The following is a 19,667-nucleotide window of genomic DNA, read 5'->3' as shown; positions in this document are numbered from 1 at the left end:
CTCCCTCCAATGAGCCCACTTCCTTCCGCGTCTGGTTTGTGGTACCTGGGACAGCCGTGGAGACGCAGAGTGGCAAAGGCCCTGTCCAGGCAGCCAGCTCCTCTCCTGCCTGATAATAGGTGAGTGAGCCAGAGGCCCGGGGCTTCTGCTGGATGGACCCTGGCCCACTGGCTCTGCCTGCTCAGCTTCGGGCCTGGCCTAGGGGTAAGATGAACAGCCTAGAGGGACACCAGTCTGGGAGTGTGCAGCAGCGGGCAGCAGGTAGTGCTGGACAGTGAGTTAGGGCCCTGGGTACCAAACCCTGGTCTGCCACTCACCAGTCACATGTCCCTATGCAAAGCACGCCACCTCCAGGATCTGCTTCCTCACTGTGCAGTGAGAGCGTCTCTGTGTCAAGCCCAGGACTCCCAGGGCTCTCCAGGGTCCCATGAAACAGCAGGTGCATCAGCGCTTTGCAAATGGAGAACTGCTGCTTGGCTCAGGTGGAGATGCGTCCCCAGGGTGGCTGGGTGCTCCAGGTCCTGGACTGTCATCTGAAAAGGACTGACTGTTCTGTCCTTCAGCCTGGCATTGGGCTGGCCTCAGGACTGGTCGCCACCTTCCTTTCTAGCTTTCTTCAGGCCCACCTTCTCTCCAGAACCGCAGGCGCTGGCCTCTGAGCATTCCCTAGACACTCCTCTCCCCCTGGAATGGGAACTTCTAGCCCCCCTCCACGTGTGTAAATCCAGATCCTTCCCATTCCTCACATGGAGGTGCTTTCTGTGACCATGGCACTTTGGTGGGACCACTCCTAGGGGCATTGGTGACATTCCAGTTTCTGTTCAGTTTCTACAAATCTATCATCTCTTTCTAAAGATAGGCATGGAGAAAACCACTTTGGTTTCTGGCCTCTCATTAGGAGTGTGGGTGTTGTGTGTTCGCAATCATACATGTGTGATAAGTACAATGGAGAGAACATGGCTTTTAATGCCCCAAAGATGTGGCCTCCAATCCAAACATTCTGTTTTTTTACTGATGCCTATCTGGCATGACCTTGAGCAAATTATGGACCTTTCTGGGTCTCAGCTCCTTCACTTGTCAAGAGGACTCACAGTCTCTGCGCTGGAGGGTTGCGGCAAGAGTGCCCGGTGACAGTGATGTGCGCCTCTGCCTGCCTCCGTGTGGAGCTCTGTTAGCCCATCTGAAAGGATGAGATCTGATCCCGGGTTTGAGCCCTCCCTCCGGTCCCAGTCACAGCACTGACTCACGTTAGTGCTGCCTGAGCACCCTGTCATTTCTCTGCAGCTTGGGGAGGCGTGACAAGCAGATCCGGCCCCGGTGTGGTCCCCCACTCCAAGCTCCAGGGCTTCATCATCTCTAATCAAGCGGCCAGGTTCTTGAGTGCTCTCAAAAGAGGCAGAGAGGACCCTGTGTCAGGGCCTGGACAGGAGCAGGCATCTCCTTTCCTTGGTGAGTGACCTCACTACTGTGTTTGAAGCCATGTAGGACCCTTTGCTCAGTGAGACCCAGTTTGGCTGCAGCCAAGGGAACTAGGGATCTGGTCACTATGGCCATCTCCCCCCACACACACACACATACCCACTGGAAGCAGGAAATATTGCTCACAACCACCAAATGAGCCTCTCATTTTTAGCAAACTAAGTCAAAACATTCTTTCTGGCATTTAGTCCTTAAGAATTCAGAAAGCAAATGACCCTCACCATCTGTGCGCATGGCCACAACTGTATTGCGGTTAGACCTGGTTACCTGGTCCCCGGTATCATTTTAATGTTGCACGATTGAGATAATTTCATGTTCCAGACCAAGGACACCGCCTGAGAAGGTGACCGAGGACCTCTGGCGTGTGCAGAAGAGGCCAACCTATGGAGCTAGAGGTCCCGACTTCATTCTTTACCATCTCTGTCTGCAAGTCCTTTAGCTTCAGTGTTCTCATGTCTACAACGCACGTGTGTCCGATCCCTCATGAACCGGAACTTGCTGCCTCACCAGACCCGGGGCAGATGGCGGGTGGCTGACGGGCGCAGCAGCTGGGGCTCGGGCCGGCATGCTGCGTCTCCGCCACACCCGGGCTCTGCTGAGGTTGGCTGTGGACAGATGAAGCTGAGGACTCAGGGTCAGGGTCAGAGTCAGGGTCAGAGAAAGGCCTCTCCTGGCTGAGGGCATGCTCAGGGGATGTCACCGTGAGTCCCACCCTCCCCTTCACCCCCAGCAGGCTTGAGGATGCTGCTGATGCTTCGGCTGAAAGAGGATGGGAAGGGGACACAATAAACGGAGAACACCCCGTACCCTGCCCCTGGGCAGCTGCCGCCCTGAGCCAGACACTTGGCCAGGCGGATGGAGAAATAGGGCTCCTTCCTCTCTCAGCAAACGGAGCTGACCTGAGCTCCCCAGCTCAACCAAGAGAGGGAAGAGCACTTGCTCTGGGAAGCTCAGCTGGGACACGTTGGGTAAGACCTCTGTGACCAGGCCTGGCAAAGCTGGGACAGGTGGCACTGAGGTGTGAAGGTGCCCAGGTGTACCTCCCTGTTCTCAGCAAGACTTCCTTGACTCAGCCTGGCTTTGACACACACCGCGGAGCAGGGGTGGGGAGGGGGCTATAAGGAGCCAATCGCCCTGCACAGAAGCCTTCGGGGGCCGGGTTCTCTCCGAGTGTGTGTGTTTGCACGCATCGGTGGGGATTTCTGTGAGAGAAGCAGCCAGACTCCTGAGAGGGAAGAGGAGAGGGAAGAACAGAGGCACGGGGAAAATTGGGGGTGGGAGAGACAGATGGAGACACAGCAGTGGGAGAGAGAGAAGAGACGCACGGCGAAGGAAAGAGAGAGAGAGGGAGAGAGAGAGGAGGTGGAGGGGAGAGCTGAAAGGGAGAGTGAGCGAGCTGAGCCGAGAGAGGGGAGGAAGAGAAACCCAGGGAGCAGGAGGGTGCGCGCGCGGAGACAGAGGGATGGGGTGAGGGCAGGAGGAAGCGGAGGCAGAGCGCGGGGGCGCAGGCGCCTGCAATCCAGGATCCGAGGGCGCTGAGAGCTCCTGATTCAGCGGCGCACCCGGCGCTTGCCCGGGAGGTGGCGCGGGGCTCCGGAGTGGCTGCGCGCCCAGGTGCCTGCCCGGGAGGTGGCGCGGGGCTCCAGGGTGGCTACGCGCCCCCCAGGGAACCATGGCGGCGGGGACCGGGGGTCGCCGGGCGGTGGGCGACGCCGTGGCGGCGCCGGATTGCGGGCCCTGAGCGCAGGCAGCGGGCGCGCACCATGAACTCGTGGGACGCGGGCCTGGCGGGGCTGCTGGTGGGAACGATGGGTGTCTCGCTGCTGTCCAACGCGCTGGTGCTGCTCTGCCTCCTGCACAGCCCCGACATCCGCCGCCAAGCGCCGGCGCTCTTCACCCTCAACCTCACGTGCGGCAACTTGCTGTGCACCGTGGTCAACATGCCTCTCACGCTGGCTGGCGTCGTGGCGCAGCGACAGCCGGCTAGTGACCGCCTGTGCCGCCTGGCAGCCTTCCTCGACACCTTCCTGGCCACCAACTCCATGCTCAGCATGGCTGCGCTCAGCATCGACCGCTGGGTCGCTGTGGTCTTCCCGCTGAGCTATCGTGCCAAGATGCGACTCCGCGACGCCGCGCTCATGGTGGCCTACACGTGGCTGCACGCGCTCACCTTCCCCGCCACTGCGCTCGCCCTGTCCTGGCTGGGCTTCCACCAGCTGTACGCGTCCTGCACGCTCTGCAGCTGGCGCCCGGACGAGCGCCTGCGCTTCGCTGTCTTCACGGGCGCCTTCCACGCGCTCAGCTTCCTGCTCTCCTTCGTTGTGCTCTGCTGCACGTACCTCAAGGTGCTCAAGGTGGCCCGCTTCCACTGCAAGCGCATCGACGTGATCACCATGCAGACGCTTGTCCTGCTCGTGGACATCCATCCCAGGTGAGGACGCCCCAGGGGAGGGCGCTGGGACCCGCTGCCTGGGACTCGGTGCGGGGAGGGGAGTCTTGAGGAGGGGGAAGGGAGCCAGTGTGCGGCCTTGGACATGACCCCTTTCCGTGGAGTCTCCATTTCCTCTTCGGAAAACTCAGGTTGGGGTGGGACCAACGCTGCCAGTCTTAAGACAGGTGCACAGAGCATCAGCAAAGCAGGGCCACCAAAAATGTGGCTAAAACAATATCTAAGCTTTTGGAAGCATCAGGGTGGGAATACCAGAGTCAAAACTTTGTTGCACTTCTTATACTTATTTTGTGTGTTTGCGGTTTTCACTCTAAAGTGCATACACAAGGCAGTGGTCTCTGCTGCCTGCTGGAAGTCTTTGAAAGACTCTCCTCTGGCCCTGAGAGCATGGCCTAGATGTTTAGGGGGCTCCTGAAGAGCTCTTCCGGATCTGTCATTGCTCTGGGGTCTGTGCTGCCTCTGTCTCCTGTGTGTGTGTGTGTGTGTGTGTGTGTGTGTGCGCGCGAGTTCTGGGGCTGCACCTGCCTCTGTAGGTCCTTAAAGGAGCACCTGAAGGGCTCCGAGGGGGCGGGGGAGGGGATCTTCCCCTGCCCTTCCCAGATGGCACTGTCCTCTGTCTTCTGGCCTTGGAGCCTGGACAGCCCTGCAGAGGGAAAGTGGCACTCCCGGGGTTCCCACCCACCTGCACCCTCACCTGGCGTCTGTTTCTCAGGGAGGCAGCTTGGGGGGGAGCACCCAGCTGAGGCATCCTGAGCTCACCTTGGCTTTCCTTGGGGAGGAGGAAGGGGAGGGGGAGATGCTGGTGGGTCTTCTCTGGGCTCTGCCGTTTTGTGGCTCATTGTCCTGGGGAAGGGCAGGCTCCGCTGCCTGGGACCCCCACTAAGGGCGCTTTGGTACACAATGAGGCAGGCAGAGAAGAGCACCCATGGGAGAGGGAGCTCCCCAGGGTGTGAATGCCCACCCCCCCACCCCCAGGGAGAAGCAAGCTCACAGCTGAGAGGGACAGACTGGAGGTGTCAGTGTGAGCAAAGGTCCCTTCAATCCGGAATTTTTCCTGCCCATGAGCAGTAGAAGAAAAGTCTTTGAACTTCACCGTGTCTGCACAAGGGTGTGCCTGCATGTGTTCATTGGCCCCCCTCCCAATGCCCTTCCAGGTTATATGCTGATGAATTCAATGAGGATTCACCATAGGCTCTTCCTCATAGAATTGCATATAATACATGCATGTGCATGACCAACAGGGTACATGAATCCATGCATGTGAATATGAACACCACACAAATCTTACATGTTCACATATCACCTGCATGTGTGACAGTCCGATCCCCACTGTGCATGGGTCACAGGGTGGCTGGCATGCACACTGACACGAGGACAAAGGCTGACTCACTGCATGTGTCCACGCGTGGGTCACAGCCATCTGCAGCCATGATCACAGGGCAAGTCCTCTTCTTATCGTGCAGGGGCAGGGATCCCTCAGTTAGAAAGTGCACCTCCAGGACTGCGGCTGGGGCTGCTCTGGAAGCTGCAGGCGGTGTTTAACCCTGGGGACCTGGACTGTTCCCATAGCGGGCCCTCCCCGTGAGTGGAACAGCAGAAGAGGGGTTGGGTCGGGAAGGGAATCAGTTCTTATTTAGAGCAGCTTGGGTTCCAGAGGAAGAGGAGCTGCGGCTCCTTTTCAGGCCTGTTAGGGTGTAGGGCTGGCTTCACTTTCCACTCCAGATGCTGCGAAGCGTTCCCCGGGGTCTCAGGAGCAGAGGCAGCGGCTCTGCTGACCTCCACTCCCCTCTGGGGCTACCTGGACTCTCCCATGCCCTAGAATGCTTTGAGGAGCCCCTGCTTCCAGTGTCCTGGGACCCTGCAGGCCAAGGAGCAGCCCCGGTCTGCACCAGGGGGAGAAGGGACTTCTGGGATGAGGCCAGCCCTTGACTAGTTCAGACAGGCCCCCCTGGGTCCCACTGGCCGAGGGCTGGCCTGAGGGTATGGGACAGCGGGTGGGTTTGACAGCACTCACTGCCCCTGCTGCCCACGCCACCTGCCTTTCCCTGAGGGTTCTGTCCCCAGAGTGGGAGGGCAGGCAAGGAGCCACAGGAGGGCACAGCTCCCTGGCAGCTGATCCACAGGCTTCCTTCTTGGCAGCTCACACATGAGAAACTACAGAGCTAACTCAGGGGCCTGCCCTGAGTGCCCCCAAACCTTAGGCACTGACCTCCAGGAGGACGGGCCAAGCCCCCAGGGCCGATTGGTGCTGAAAGTCGGGGCACCTGGGGGGTGCCAGTCCTTGATCCAGTTTCTTATCTGGACAACCGGGGCAGCAGATGCAGTCCACCCACCAGCCACCTCTCGTGACCTCCTGGAGCTTAATTAAAAGGGGCCAGTTTGCATGCCTCCAGGCCCAGGCTTGTCAAGAAGCTCCCTGGCGGTGCCTGCTGTTCCCCCAAAATGTTGAGCTGTGCCAGTGGCAAGCTGGGCCCCTTTGTTTAGATACTACCAAACGATCGGGGGCCCCCTGATCTGAATAAAACCTGGGACTCTTAAGAGACATTCCCCACGCCTGCCTCTTTGTGGCCATTTCTCAAGTTGTGATGGTCACAAAGCAATTTGGAATTCCTGGTATGTTCTTACCCTCCTGGTCCTCCAGCTTGTTTAGTCAGCTCCATTCAGTTCTCCCAAACCACAGGTCCTCCACCTGGTGCCACCAGAGACTGGGGCTGCCGTGTGACACGGGGCACAGGCAGGGAGCTGGGGCAGTGATGTGGCAGTCCCACTCAGCCGCCACTAACTGTCACAGAGTAGGATGGGGGTGGGCCATACTCATCCCGTGCTCAAGGTCTGCGGGATGGACTGACCCGACCCTGGATGGGGGTCCGAGCTGTGGTACACGAGACAGAAGAGCCCAGGGAGGTAACTCACGCTGCCCTTGACTTTACAGATGAGGACATTGGGACAGCCGGGGAAGTGGGGACCCGCCTAATTTAGCAGATCTAGGATGTGGCCGCGACCCTGAGATTTATGAGCAGCCCATCTGTGTCAATATTTAGAAGCTCTAAATTAAGCTTAGGGACTGTTAGAGGAAATACGTTCTGCCCTCCCACCTTGACGAGCATACCTTTATGCAGCTTCGCAAGGTTGGGCTCAAAGTGAGAACCCCCAGGCCCCTCGGAGTTCATGGTGAAGAGCACTGAGCCGCTCTGAGCACCCAGCCCCCCACCCACTGCCCCACCCCCACTCTCCCCAGCACCGCAAGGGGCCGTCCTTGTGCAGAGTGTACCTCCCCACTCACGCCGCCCTGCGGGTCGCTCGTCCACCCCGCCCTGCGAGTCACTCACCTACCCTGCCCCGCGGGTCACTCACTTGCACCGCCCTGCAGGCCACTAACTCGCACTGCGCCACAGATCACTCACTCACACTGCCTTTCAAGTCTCCTGCTGAGCACACAGGCGGCTAGACCCGGGCAAGGCACCTGCACACCTTCTAGAAGCAGGATCAGGGCCCTGGGGTAAGGAATCTCGTGTTTCAGGTCCTTAGAGCATGGCCTAGCAGGAGGCTGTGGGCTCGGGCAGGCACCTCCCTTACCCCTATGAACTCCTTGTTCAGTGGGGAGAGGCGTGGGCCCCTCCACGTCCAGGACCTAGAACGCAGACCCCCCTCACAGGACCGCTCACACCAGTGTCCTGGGCCCAGACTCAAGGCTCTTCCTCACCGCTGGCCAGCTCGATCCCTTGTCTTTTGTTTCATTGTCCTAAAAGCCAGCAAACAAGTCCGGGGCGCATGCAGGACCCAGACCACTGTGCTGGGCGCGCAGGTGCCTGCAGCTGGCAGGGTTCAGCTGCTGTCTCCTCATCTGTTGACTTTGCTGGTATTCCCGGCATTCTGTTCTTCCTGCCCAGTCATGGAAGTCTCTTTAACCCCACGGGTCACAGTGCTGGAGAGCCTGTCTCCTTTTGTCACAAGGGAACTCTGTGTCCCATCGGAGCCTGTGGAAACCCCACTCTGGCCGCACGCTTGCACTCTGAGAAAACGCACCTGGCCGGGGGAGCTTTGCACGCCAGCCCTCTGCACTGTCTGTGGGTCTGAGGACTCCAGCCGCCGCCACTGGGCCTGGAAATATCTGGAGACTTCATTTGTGTGTCCACACGCAGATGACTCACTGCTCGGTGGCCCAGTGGGAGGCAGCGGGGCCTGCGGGACACCCCCCAGATCTTGGAGCCAGGAGACCTGGGCTGAGTCCTGGTCTGTCCCCAGCTCACTGTGTGACCCAGGGAGGGGCCTACGCCTTTCTGGCTCTCAGCATCCTCATCTGCAAATAAGAGAAGCAGCTCCCGGGGCTGCAAGGTTTCCAGGAGCTCAGTGGTGCTATGCTGTTGCCCTGGGAGCTGGCGAGCTGCCCTCTTGCTGTGCTGAGACCATAATGACAAGCACGAGGACAGTACTGCTCCCCTCGGAGCCTGGGGGACTTCCCTGCCACCAACCTGTGCTCATCTGGAGATCAGGGAAGCCCCAGGTAGAGAAGATGAATCCACTTACCAGCACGAGTGAAGGAAGCAGTCATGTGGCTCCTGACGAGCAACAGTGGACTGGGCATCGGTGACTGCATGCTACCTTCTCCTGCACCCCCTCTCTGGGGGCGGGCGGGGCAAGTCCCTTTCTTCTCTGAGCCCCAGGTTTCCCATCTGGGAGCTGGGTTGGGTGGTTGAGAGGATCTCTCATGCTACATAGGACATAGGACATAGAGTCCAGCCTGTCTTTCCCAGAGCAGAGACATGACCAGGCCCATATGAATGCTAACCCCACATGGGGTGGGCACAGCACCCACCCCAGACCCCCTCTGGGTTATCCTAAAGCATCTGAGAAGTGGACAACATTGTCAGGGTCACAGATTGGAAGCGGGCCTGGTCCCAGTGCTACCGTCAATGTGGCACCCGCTCTCTGACCCCAGATGAGTCATTTGTATGACTCTGGTGCTCATTTTTTAGGGATGACCAGAATGCTCGCCTCCTTTCATGGGGTGACTGTACCATGATGGCTCTGAAACACCTGGCTCACATCCCAAACCTCCGGCAAGTCTCACCTCAATCACACTGAAAGTTTTGGCAGAAATATCTCACTATTGGTACAAAACTCCCGTGGTGTGGAGAATATGCCAAAGGCTCTGTGCCCTAGGGTGACCACAGACCTGCTTCTCCTGGGACAAGAGGGCCCCAGGATACAGGACTTCGAGTTTTAAAACCGAGACAGCCTCAGGCAAACCACGATGAGTTGGTCTCCTCCTGGCGCCCAGAACTCCCCGGGTGGGACTGATGTCTTTGCTCCCCGCCCACCCATATTCTGCACATGTCACTTGAGCCCGAGGACTTGGGTGCTCAACTCTGCAGAAACCCGGGGATACATGGAATGTCAGGAGACTTAAGACTGGCCCTTGCTGTGTGACCTAGATCAAAGTCACCCTCCTGCCATCCCTGCCCTGTATTCTTCAGATTTTCTGGATGAGCTGATGCTCTGGCACCTCCCTACACAGGAGTCCCCACCCCAGTATGTAAGATGGCAAATATCAAAGACTCAAGAAATGTGGGTTGCTATTAATACAGGAATAAGAAATTAACTAGTAATACCAGTCACGAATAATGTCCAGCTGGTACGAAACCTGCTTGTACCAAGCCAAATTCCAGTTCCCGACAGTCTTAAGTTCCTGGAAAGGCCCAAGTCAAGGGTGAAAACTTCCACAGGAATTTCAGGATCTTCAATCCAAATGGGTGTGGACTTGTTCACCCGTGATCAGAAAAACGATGAAGATGAGTTTCAATTAAGTATCGATCATGGTTCTTGTGGAAGGAAGCGGGGAGGTTGCTCTGGCATTTCCACTGCGCACCAGCCTGGCTCGTGACCGCTCTCTCCCCTCCTTGCTTTCGTTGAATAGACTGGCCTATTTTTGGAGCCAGGTCACTGTGACCCAGACCTGGCTCTGCCAAGCTGGCTTCAGTTCCTGGGCAGCTCTGTCCACAGCCCCCCCCCCCCCCCCACTCACTTTTGGAATCATGTGATGTATTTTCAAAGCAAACAGCAGAAGCACATGCAGCTATTGGCCCCATGGGTGGAGCGTGGCTTGCCTTTCCTCGCCGGTAGTCGTGGACAGACTCGCTGTTACTCAGGCGCTTCGCTGGGGCTGCAGGAAATGGGTCACAAGGGCCGCTGCTGTCAGCTGGCAGGAGCTGTCTATGCGTGAGAGGTCCCAGGACAAAGGGGAGTTGGGGACGGGGTGTGGGTAAGAGGCGCAGGCAGCAAGCCCCTGAGTCCATCCTCAAAGCTGTGGCCCCCATTCCCCAGGGACTTGGCAGTCTCTTAGCTTCGCCAGTCTTGGTCTCTGAAGGTGCTGAGTGACTTCTCTCTCAGTGATGCCGTAAGTGGTGCCTCTAGCTCCCGGCAGGGCTGAGGCTTTGGGACGGAAGACACGGGGCCAGAGGGTGAGAAGGAAAGGAAGCCATGTCCACGCTGTGCACGGAGTCTAGGTCACCCAGGTGCAAAGGACCAGCTTTGAGTCATAGGGATGCGGGTTCAAATCCTGTCTCTGCTTCCCAGCTGAGCAAACTCACTTGGCCTCCCTGAGCTCATGGCCATTGTTGTAAAACATGGCAGGCGAAATGTCCCCTGGAAGGTCAGATGCCCCTGGCAGGATTGGTTGTAGGGAGGATAAGAATTAGAGATAGAAGCCCTGGCTGCTGTGGCTCAGTGGATTGAGCATCGGCCTGCGAACCAAGTGTCACAGGTTCGATTCCCAGTCAGGGCACATGACACATGACTCGGTTGCACGTCAGGTCCCCAGTTGGGGGCGCGAGTGAGAGGCAACCACACAGGGATGTTTCTCCCCCTCTCTTTCTCCTTTCCCCTCTCTCTAAAAATAAATAAAATAAAAAATAAATAAATAAAAATTAAAAAAAAAAGAATTAGAGATAGTACTTCGAGAGTGTGGACGATGAGAGTAACAACAATGAGTTTATGGTGTTTGCGCTTGCTTGGGTGCTGGGCTCACTGCTTCGTGCACTGAACACACGTCACGCGCCTGCGTGTTTCCGTGCGTTTAATTCTCCAGCCAGCCCTTGGCGGCGTTTTACGATATGGCTACGCACATGGCACAGATGATGGCCCCGAGGCTTAGTGGCGCCGCACAGTGTGCCCAAGGCCGCGCGGCCACAGCCAGGCCTTGACCTCAGGTCTCCCTGGCTGCGCAGGAGCAGTAACGCGCTGTGACCTGGGCAGGCGGCCCCGGGCCTCACCGCGTCCCCGTCTCCCCCGTGCAGTGTGCGGGAGCGCTGTCTGGAGGAACAGAAGAGGAGGCGCCAGCGAGCCACCAGGAAGATCAGCACCTTCCTAGGGACCTTCCTCGTCTGCTTCGCGCCCTACGTCATCACCAGGTGAGCGCGGCCGGCGGGATGCTGCCGTGGCAGGGGGGCTGGGTCCGGGGCTGCGGAGAGCAAGGCGGGCCCCGCGGGCCCTTCAGCAGCTGCTGGCCTCTCTGGGCCACACGTTCCTACAGGCAGACTTTTGAGGGGTGAGCGTGCACTTGATGGTTTGGTGAGAAGGACGGTGCCTTCTTCTTCTCAGTAGCCTTGACTCCTCTTAGATAAAACGCAGAACTAAAGGCTTGTCAAAGACTCTCCCACTTGATTTCCAAATCTCACGCTTCTAATCCTTCACTTGGGGTTCCACCCCCCGGAAGCCCTAAAGGAAGGAAAAGGGGTTAATGAGCCCTGGGGGGCAGCACCCGGGCAGCGGTGGGCTTCCGGGAGCCGAGGGGCATAGGCTGGCAACAGGCGAGCGGACCTGGCAGGGCTCTGCCTTCCAGGGCACCTTCCGTGGTTCCCTCCTGGGCCCCACAGCGCCCCCGCGGGGTGGGCTGGGCAAGCGGCGTGAGCTGCACGGGCCGATGAGACCACTGAGGCTCAGCAGGAAAGGGGATCGGGAAGGTCATTGGGCTAACAAGGCACAGGGCAGCCTGGGCCCCCTCTGGGACAGCCACTGAGCAGCCCTGGGGACCCTCCTGGAGGCAGCGCCACTATTGTTCTCTGCCTCCTTCTTGTCCCTGGAAATAAAAGTCAACGCCACCGAAGGGGCAGCAGGCTGACCCCATGCAATCCAGAGGGGAGAGGTAAGAGCAAGCTGGTCTCTGAACCGGACCCTCGAAGTCCCTACTCTGTGCCTGAAACTGGGCCTTCTTGCGTCTGATAATATCCTCGCCTCAAAGGTGGGGATTCTGAGGCTCCGACAGGTGCCAGCCTGCCCCGGGGCCTCGTGCTGCACGGTTCTGCTTCTCTGCCGAGATCACAAAGTTCCTGCTCTCCTTCCGGAACGACGTGGGCAGGTGCTCCGTGTCCACGTCTCACTCTGAACCAGAAAGCTGTGGCTTCTGAGATGACTGAGACCAAGTTGTTGGGGTGTCCCTGAAACCCCTCCTTCAGCTGCCGGCACCGGAGCCGGCCTGCCCCACAGCTGCACAGGGACTGTCTCTATCTAGGCGGCACCTTGCTGCCACCTCCCATCCGAGCCTATAACGGAGCCGTGGGCAAGAGTCTGGGTTAATGTCAGAACGGCTGTGGGGAACTTGGAGCTGGCAGAATAGGGACTCACGGAAGAGAAGGGGCTTCTCCCGTGACAGCTGACACCCCTCTGAGCTGATCAAGAGGAGGCTGGCTGGGAAGGGATTCTCTTCTCTTTGTCCCCAATGTAGTCCCATCTGCCTGACAACGTTCTCAGACAGGGAAGCATTGTTCTTGGGTCAAGAACCACTCAAGTCTTCAGATAGGTTCTCAAGCTTCCCTGACATGGTTCCCCTTTAAGAGAACACAAAACCTTTCTAACTGCACCTGTCACTCAGTGGATACACCTGTAACGCACCTCGGAGGTGCCAATACTTACCTGATGGCACTTAGTACCGTGCTCCTGCAAGGTAAGTACTAGCATCCTCCTCTTACTGAGGTTCAGAGCAGTGAGATGAGTTTCCCAAGGAGGTTCTGCCACTGGCTGAACCCAGGGTTAAAGGTCAGCATCCAGCCCACTGGCAATAATTTAGCCTTGTGGCCACGCTACCTCTCCAAAGCATGGGGATAGGAAACACAGAGCTGCCCGCCTGCAGGTTGATCTGACTTCCTACCCCGGCATCTTTGCATGACCCAGACAGCACCAGACTCCCGTGGGTAAGGGCAGGCAGGCGTGTGAGTTCTTTCTCTAGAAGAAGTGGTGGGTTCACACGGCGTCACCTCTGACCTCCCGCCTGCATGACAGCAGTTTGGGTGGACCTGGAGCGAGGCTCAGAGGCCATCAGTGTGGGTGGCTGGAGCCACTGCAGACTCGCTGGCATAGTACTGACTGTGCTGCAAATACCTCTCACAAAGATAGTTCCACCAATGGCCCCAACCAGTCCAAGGGCCGCCACCTGCCCCTGCCCCTGCACATGTCAGGTGACTGGGGAAAACATCTGGAGACCCCACCGTCCCCCTTAATAAGAGACACTGCCTTCTATGCATTCACACACGCATACCAGCTCCTGTGTCCCCAAGGCCTTGGGGCACATCTGACTCTTCCCAGAGTGTTTGATCAGGGTCTGAAGACCCGTGACAGATTCCCACCCAGAAACATTTGAAGGCTATTATCTCCGGAGAGGTAAATACTTACAAATAATTATGGCTGTCCCAAACCATCGGAGTCAGGCTTTGAGGTCTTGCAGGTCTGATGGCACCATTATTGCGCTTTCCAAAGTCACGGGCTTCTGCAGCCGGCCGAGGGGTTTGTTCTGCAGCTGGCTGTCCAGTGTTAATAGACTATTAATAAAACGCCTTTTCCATTCTAATGCCTCATGAAAATTTAAACTGTCAGCTTATTACTCACAGATTACCCAGAAGTCTTGGGAAGGCATCCGGCTAGCTCCCCCGTGAATGTCCTGTGGCCCAGGCCGCATGTGGTGCACTGTGCGTGTGCGTGTGTGTGTGTGTGTGTGTGTGTGTGTCGGTGGGGGAGGGGAGGTGGTGAAGGAATGTGTTAAGAGAAGACACCAATTTACCATCTTAAATTCAAGAGTAGAAAGTAAAGGTCCTGGGCTCTGCCCTGTAACCAAATCGAGGAGCTGGGAGGGGCGACCACAGGTATCGCTATTCCTGTTGGCACCCTAGATTTTCATTGTCCAGCAGAATTAAGACATTGGTTTCTCCAGGGGTTCAGAGATTGCCTTGGAGATCAGGGAAAGGCACCTGCACCCTCCCACCTGGGACCAGGGCTGGCAGGGAGGCCCCTGTGGGTGAGGGGGAAGCGGGGAGGCTTCCTGGCCTCATTAGCCCTCCGTAGTGACAGTCAGTGACCCAGAGCAGAGGGCTTCCTGCCCTGAGAGGAGCGGCTCCCCGGAGTCCCCTGCCGCCCCCATCCCCCGCTGCCAATAACAATAGAGCAGCGGGGTGCAGGGGTGGTGCCCAGGGCACAGGACTGGGGTGAGGTGGCGTCTGTGAGTGTCTGCTCTGTCACCTGAGTCAGAATGACATACATCCTGTGACCTCAGGGTGCTGCCAGGACTCTGCCCAGACGCCCCCTGGCGCTCACAGCAGGGTGTCTCCAACCTCTGCACCCCACTCACCTAAAATGCTGAAAAAAAAAGACTCCTGCTCCCTGCCCCGCCCCTCTCAACCTGGCCTCTGACCCTGTGGGCTCTCACTCCCGGGGATTCCGGAGGGACAGCTGTGTGACAGGTTAGGTTGCATGAGTTCTGAGCACAGAAGCATAAATGTTTCCCCCAGAATGGACTCTAATGGCAGAGGATTTTCTGGTTCACACCCCAGGCAGGACGTGCAAAGTCACCTTGGTGCTGAGTGGATGGTCAGGGTCGGGTGGGCTAGGGAGGGCAAGGAGGGGGCAGTGCCCTGCTGCTGGGTGGTTAGCGCCTCTGTGACCCCTGCACCCCTGCATCAGCCTTGGTGCACACAGGGCACCAGGAATGGGGCGGGGCCTGCGCCGTTTTGATGTTGTTATGGCCAGGGACCCACGGACGGCCAAGTCTGCAGAACAACCTCCACGTCCCCATGGGGCTGCGCACCGGGGGTGGACGCCTTGCCCAGTGTTGCTGTAACAAGCAACCACTGATGGGGTGGCTTAAACAACAGAAATGCATCGTCTCCGGTCTGGAGGCTAGACGTTCAAAATCAAGGTGTTGGCAGGGCCGGTTCCCTCTGAAGCTGCGGGAGAATTTGCTGCAGGCCTCTGTGCCAGCTCCGGGGGGCTTGCCGGGAATTGGCGGTGCTTCTCGGCGGGTGGACGCATCGCCCCCTCTGCTGTCCCGTTCACGTGCTCTCCGCTCCTGCGTGCATCTGTGTCCACATTTAACCCCTTCATGAGGACGCCGGTCATACTGGAGTAGGGCCCACCCCAGTAACCTCATCTTAACTAATGAATGACCTCTGCTAGGACCCCATTTCCAAGTAAGGTTCCATCCTCAGGTATTGGGGGTTAGGACTTCAACCCAGGAATTTGGGGGGAGATGCTATTCAACCCAGCAGCAAGCTGTCAAAAAAGGAAGCGCAGTCCCACTTTGTTACCACCTGAGCCCAATAATCCCTAAGGGCAGGGCTCTTGGGTCCGAGCCGGGCGTGGGGGCAGGAGAAGGGAGTCAGTAAACCAACAGGTGCAGTGGAAGTGAGCAGGGCAGAGCAGGACCGGCACCATTCAGCACAGTGACCCTGCCCACGGGGAAGCTGTGACTGACCAGAAGAAGAACGTCCTTTCCTATGGGAACAAAGGCTGGAGGGTCCCTCTCTAAAAGATCATCTGACAGGATCATGTGATCATACAAATGCTTGCCTGGATCTGGAGAAAAGCAAGTGTGACAACAGGGAAGTCCTGCCCCTTCTCAGTCCCCTTGAACAAATGGGGACTCGGGACTGTCAGGGCTAGGACAGAGCAGAGCCAGCCACAGCAGCTGCGTGCGGTGAGGTGGGGGGTGGGGCTCCATGTGCACAGGAAAAGCAGAGAGCAGGTCAGCTAGCACATGGGAGTGTGGAGGGGTGTCCCAGCTTCAGCCTCCCCTGGGCCACACCGGGACAGTGGCCAGGCCTATACGGACCCAAAGCATCTCTTTGCCAGGAGCCCTGACAAAGGCCAGACATTAGCTTGTTCTGTGTACTGTCTGCAGGGACAAGTGACAACTTCATGGAAAAGGTGTTCTCGGGGCTCCAAGGCACCCTGGAGCTCATGTCACCCAATCTCATTGCTGAGGTTTGAATCCCAGTGTGGTCCCAAGTCTGGACTGGGATGAAATGAGATGGAACTGGGTTTCCCGTGTAGGAGGCACTGGCTTGCTGCTCAATCTCTCTGAGCCTCGGTTTCCTCATCTGTAAAATGGGAATGATATCGACTCAGCAGGATAACTGTAAGATTAGATTGTGCTCATCCAGGATTTGACTCCAAATAGATGTTCACCTGGGAGTTATCATTACTGAGCCAGGACAGTTCAGACTTTATATAAAATCCCCGAGAAACAAATGCAATAGAGTTTACCTCTTAATTATCTAAGTGGTGAGAATTTAAATTGTCCCGAATCATTTTACTATTCTGTGAAGTCTGCAGAACCTGCAAATGATCATTTCAATCTTGCTGGATGGTTTGATGTTATTTGGGTCTTTTAATAAATCCTCAGGGAGAGCTAGATGCTAAGGCTGAATGTAGTAATACACGGAGGACCAGACGTTTTGGAAGAGCGACATGGCCTCACACAGCCCCAGTGTGCTGGCATTCAGTGGTTCCGCTGTTATTATTAGGTACAAATTCTAAATTCGAGGCGGGGGGCTGTCTTCTTAAATTCATCGTTTTCCAGAATAGATTTCTTAAAAGTAGAGATTTCCCAAATGCTAACAGCTCCATGTCCCCATTCTGGCTCCCAAGGACGTGAGCGGAAACGGGGCCATGTCCCCCCACGGGGTTGGAGGACAGGGCGGACGGTGGGGCTGAGTAAGGAGGCAAATAGAGGGCTCCGAGTGGATTCCTGAAGGGTCCGCTCATAAGGGAGGCGCACAGCCGCCCGCTTCCCGCCGCTGCCCTTCGTGGGCTGCCCACGGCCTCAGCCCCAAGGAAGCTTGGGGAGAATCATGGAGTCCCCGCCCACCTCGGTCCTTTCTGGACCCGGGCCACAGCTGGGGAGCCCGCCAAGCGGAGAGCCACTCTGCCTTCCATCTTGCAGACCCGACAGGTAGAGTACAGGAGCCACACCCAGAGGCCGGGCCCTCCTCTGCCCCCAGCCTGCCTGTGTGATGCTGGGCAGCCCCTGCCCCTCTCTGGGTCTCCCGCTCCCCACCTCATGGTGGGTGGGGACAGGGTGTTTATGATCTCTAAGCTCTCTCCCAGCTCGGTGGCCTTTTCTACCTCAATTCACGCTGGGGAATGTCCAAATATGGCCCCAGGGGCTGGGCACCCTTGAGAGGGGACAATGAGTGGCATCGTGGGGGTGGGGGGGGGGAACTTCCTGCGCAGAGGGAAGCTGTGCCTCCTCCCCGCCTGGTGTCAGCACCACGGGATGGGTCGGGGATGGGTCCCAGGAGGACCCTCAGACTGTGACATAGCTGCATCTTTCCTTGTGCCCTGAAGGCAACGAGGGTCACTTCAGGGGACTCTGACTGCCACTACGGCCAGGGGCCACTGAATCCCAGCTCTGAACAGAGGCTCTTTGGGCCTGCAGATCCTGTAGATCCTTTCCTGATGCAAGACATGCTTTGAGCTTTGCAGAATGTTTGCGAGATTATTCTCAGCCCTTCCTCCCAGGCAGCCTCCTTTGGAAGGTGGAGCTAGGGCTGGAAGCAAAGCATCTGACTTTGCTACTTGCAGGGATCATAAAGATGATCCTCGTGAACTGCTTATTTTTCATATACAAACAACCAGCCCAGGGTCCCAGGGCAGCTCAGCAGTGGGCCTGGGGCCAGTGGCTGGGACGCTATTAGCTATTAGCCTGTCTCTTAGGTGAGCCTGCGTCCCAGAACCAGACAGACCTGGGTTCCAGTCCTGCCTTGGCAACGCACTGGTCATGTGACCTCCGGCCAATGACTTAACCTGCTCGGACAGCTTACCTCCTCACGTGTAATGGAGAGCATCCTGTCTCCCAGGGGTCCATGAAGCCACACGTGTTAGCACAGTACCTAGGATAATATGAGTATCTGGTGAATGTCTACTATGGCCACTGTGACTGCTGTGAATGGCTGTTGTTATGGTTACTGGCTGGCTCGGAGAAATTGAGGCTTGGCCGGGAAGCTGGGGCCGGGGCTCCGACTGGGGGCTGCACCCGGCCGTGACCCCCCCGTCTCTCCGCAGGCTGGTGGAGCTGTCCTCCGCGGCGGCCATCGGCTCCCACTGGGCGGTACTGTCCAAGTGCTTGGCCTACAGCAAGGCCGCGTCTGACCCCTTCGTGTACTCCCTGCTGCGGCACCAGTACCGCAAGAGCTACAAGGAGATTCTGAACAGACTCCTCCACAGGCGACCCCTCCGCTCCTCGGGCCATACAGGCGACTCCCACAGCCAGAACACTCTGCCGGTCTCTGAGTGACGGACGCCACTCCTGCTGGACAGTTTGGAATGAGGCAGCTGGTGAGAGGGCAGGGAGGGCTGGGGCTCCTGGGCGGACGCCACCCGCCGCCACCCACCTGGCACGGCCCGTGAGTCCGGTTCCCTGGCTTGGAGGGGCTCCCAAGGCTGCTCCCTGGGTCCTCCCGGGCAGCTGTCGACCTGTCCCTGTTTATCACCAAAGGATGACCGTGGGGTGTGCTCTGGGTTGTCTTTCTGGAAAGCTCCTTAGAGCTCCTAGACTCAGCAGAGACTCCTAAAGGTGACGCTCTGTTCTGGCAGGATCAAGGACACACAGTGCTGGTGGCAGGTGGGGAAGCATGGTGCTACCTGCTTCCTAGGCACTGGACACTGGACTCCATGCTGACGAGAAGTGGTGGCCTCCAGGGCACAGTGGTCGTGGGAGTGAGGTTGGCGGTGGCCCTGTGGCCCCACATGTAGCTTGGCCGTCCTTGTCCCTGTGATTGCAGAGGCTGCTTTAACCCAAATATTACTCAGCTGGTACTCACCAAACTGTGCTCCCCTGGGACAATGTCGGCCACTGGCGGCTGCCGACCAGTCTTAGAGATGCTTCTCTCGGATTCAGCGTGTGCCCCTCCCTCCCCCCAAAACTGCCGTCTGTGTGTGTAGACGATCTGAGCACGGAAATGGTTTCAAAAGGCAGGTAATACATGCAGCAATGTTCTCTGCAGCCTGACCCTGAAGTCACCTTCTTATGATTTACATGCTGTCCTGCGGGAGCCAAGGAGAGGCAGGAGGACGGTGGCTGGCTGGTCCCCCACCCCGATCTGTGAGCTGAAGTTGCACGGGGCATTTGACCTCCTCTCACAAACCCGTTCTTTGAAATGGACAGACAGGAACTGACCTGAGGCAGGTTTCAGCCTGGGCTTCACAGCATGGGGCTCCATTATCCTAATTTCTGTGATCCACGGACAGAAAGTGGAGACGGTCCGAAGGGAGCAAGAAAGTGCCCTGTGCTAATGATGGGGGAGTGGAGTTTTTATTGAAAATTATGACTCTAATACACGTGCTAATCCATTAGCAGCCTCCAGCTGGATTTAATAAAAACCGAGGTGAGCGGACCATGCCTTCTGCCCTCTCTTTGTTCACGGTTTCAAGTGAAGGGATGACTGCTGAGAGCGGTTAGTTCTCAGTCCTCTGA

The 19,667-nt window shown here is 57.6% G+C and overlaps 1 protein-coding gene across 2 annotated transcripts; it reads left to right on the top strand.

Moving 5' to 3' along the window:
* The first annotated feature begins 2,687 nt into the window (after positions 1–2,687).
* Positions 2,688–18,567, top strand: GPR26 (G protein-coupled receptor 26). Of its 2 annotated transcripts, XM_090279581.1 has the most exons (4): positions 2,688–3,093; positions 3,341–3,910; positions 11,224–11,337; positions 18,257–18,567. In XM_090279581.1, the coding sequence occupies exons 2-4, from the start codon at positions 3,420–3,422 to the stop codon at positions 18,486–18,488; spliced, it is 837 nt and encodes a 278-aa protein (XP_090135707.1). In that variant the 5' UTR covers positions 2,688–3,093; positions 3,341–3,419; the 3' UTR covers positions 18,489–18,567. The 2 variants fall into 2 exon arrangements, with proteins under 2 accessions (XP_090135707.1, XP_090135706.1); XM_090279580.1 differs by having other exon boundaries at positions 2,688–3,910.
* The last annotated feature ends 1,100 nt before the right edge of the window (positions 18,568–19,667 follow it).

The sequence above is a fragment of the Furipterus horrens genome, unplaced genomic scaffold (assembly GCF_987537825.1).
Source record: "Furipterus horrens unplaced genomic scaffold, mFurHor1.1.pri manual_scaffold_5, whole genome shotgun sequence".
NCBI classification, from domain to species: Eukaryota; Metazoa; Chordata; class Mammalia; order Chiroptera; family Furipteridae; genus Furipterus; species Furipterus horrens.
The sequence above is the reverse complement of the archived record's forward strand: the minus strand, read 5'-3'. Positions and strand labels throughout refer to the sequence as shown.

Bases quoted from the DNA above. Each gene is read 5' to 3' on its own strand.
- GPR26 (XM_090279580.1), top strand. From the start codon at position 3,243: ATGAACTCGTGGGACGCGGGCCTGGCGGGGCTGCTGGTGGGAACGATG. The intron at 3,911-11,223 runs GTGAGGACGCCC...TCCCCCGTGCAG, and splicing joins CTCGTGGACATCCATCCCAG to TGTGCGGGAGCGCTGTCTGG. The intron at 11,338-18,256 runs GTGAGCGCGGCC...GTCTCTCCGCAG, and splicing joins GCGCCCTACGTCATCACCAG to GCTGGTGGAGCTGTCCTCCG.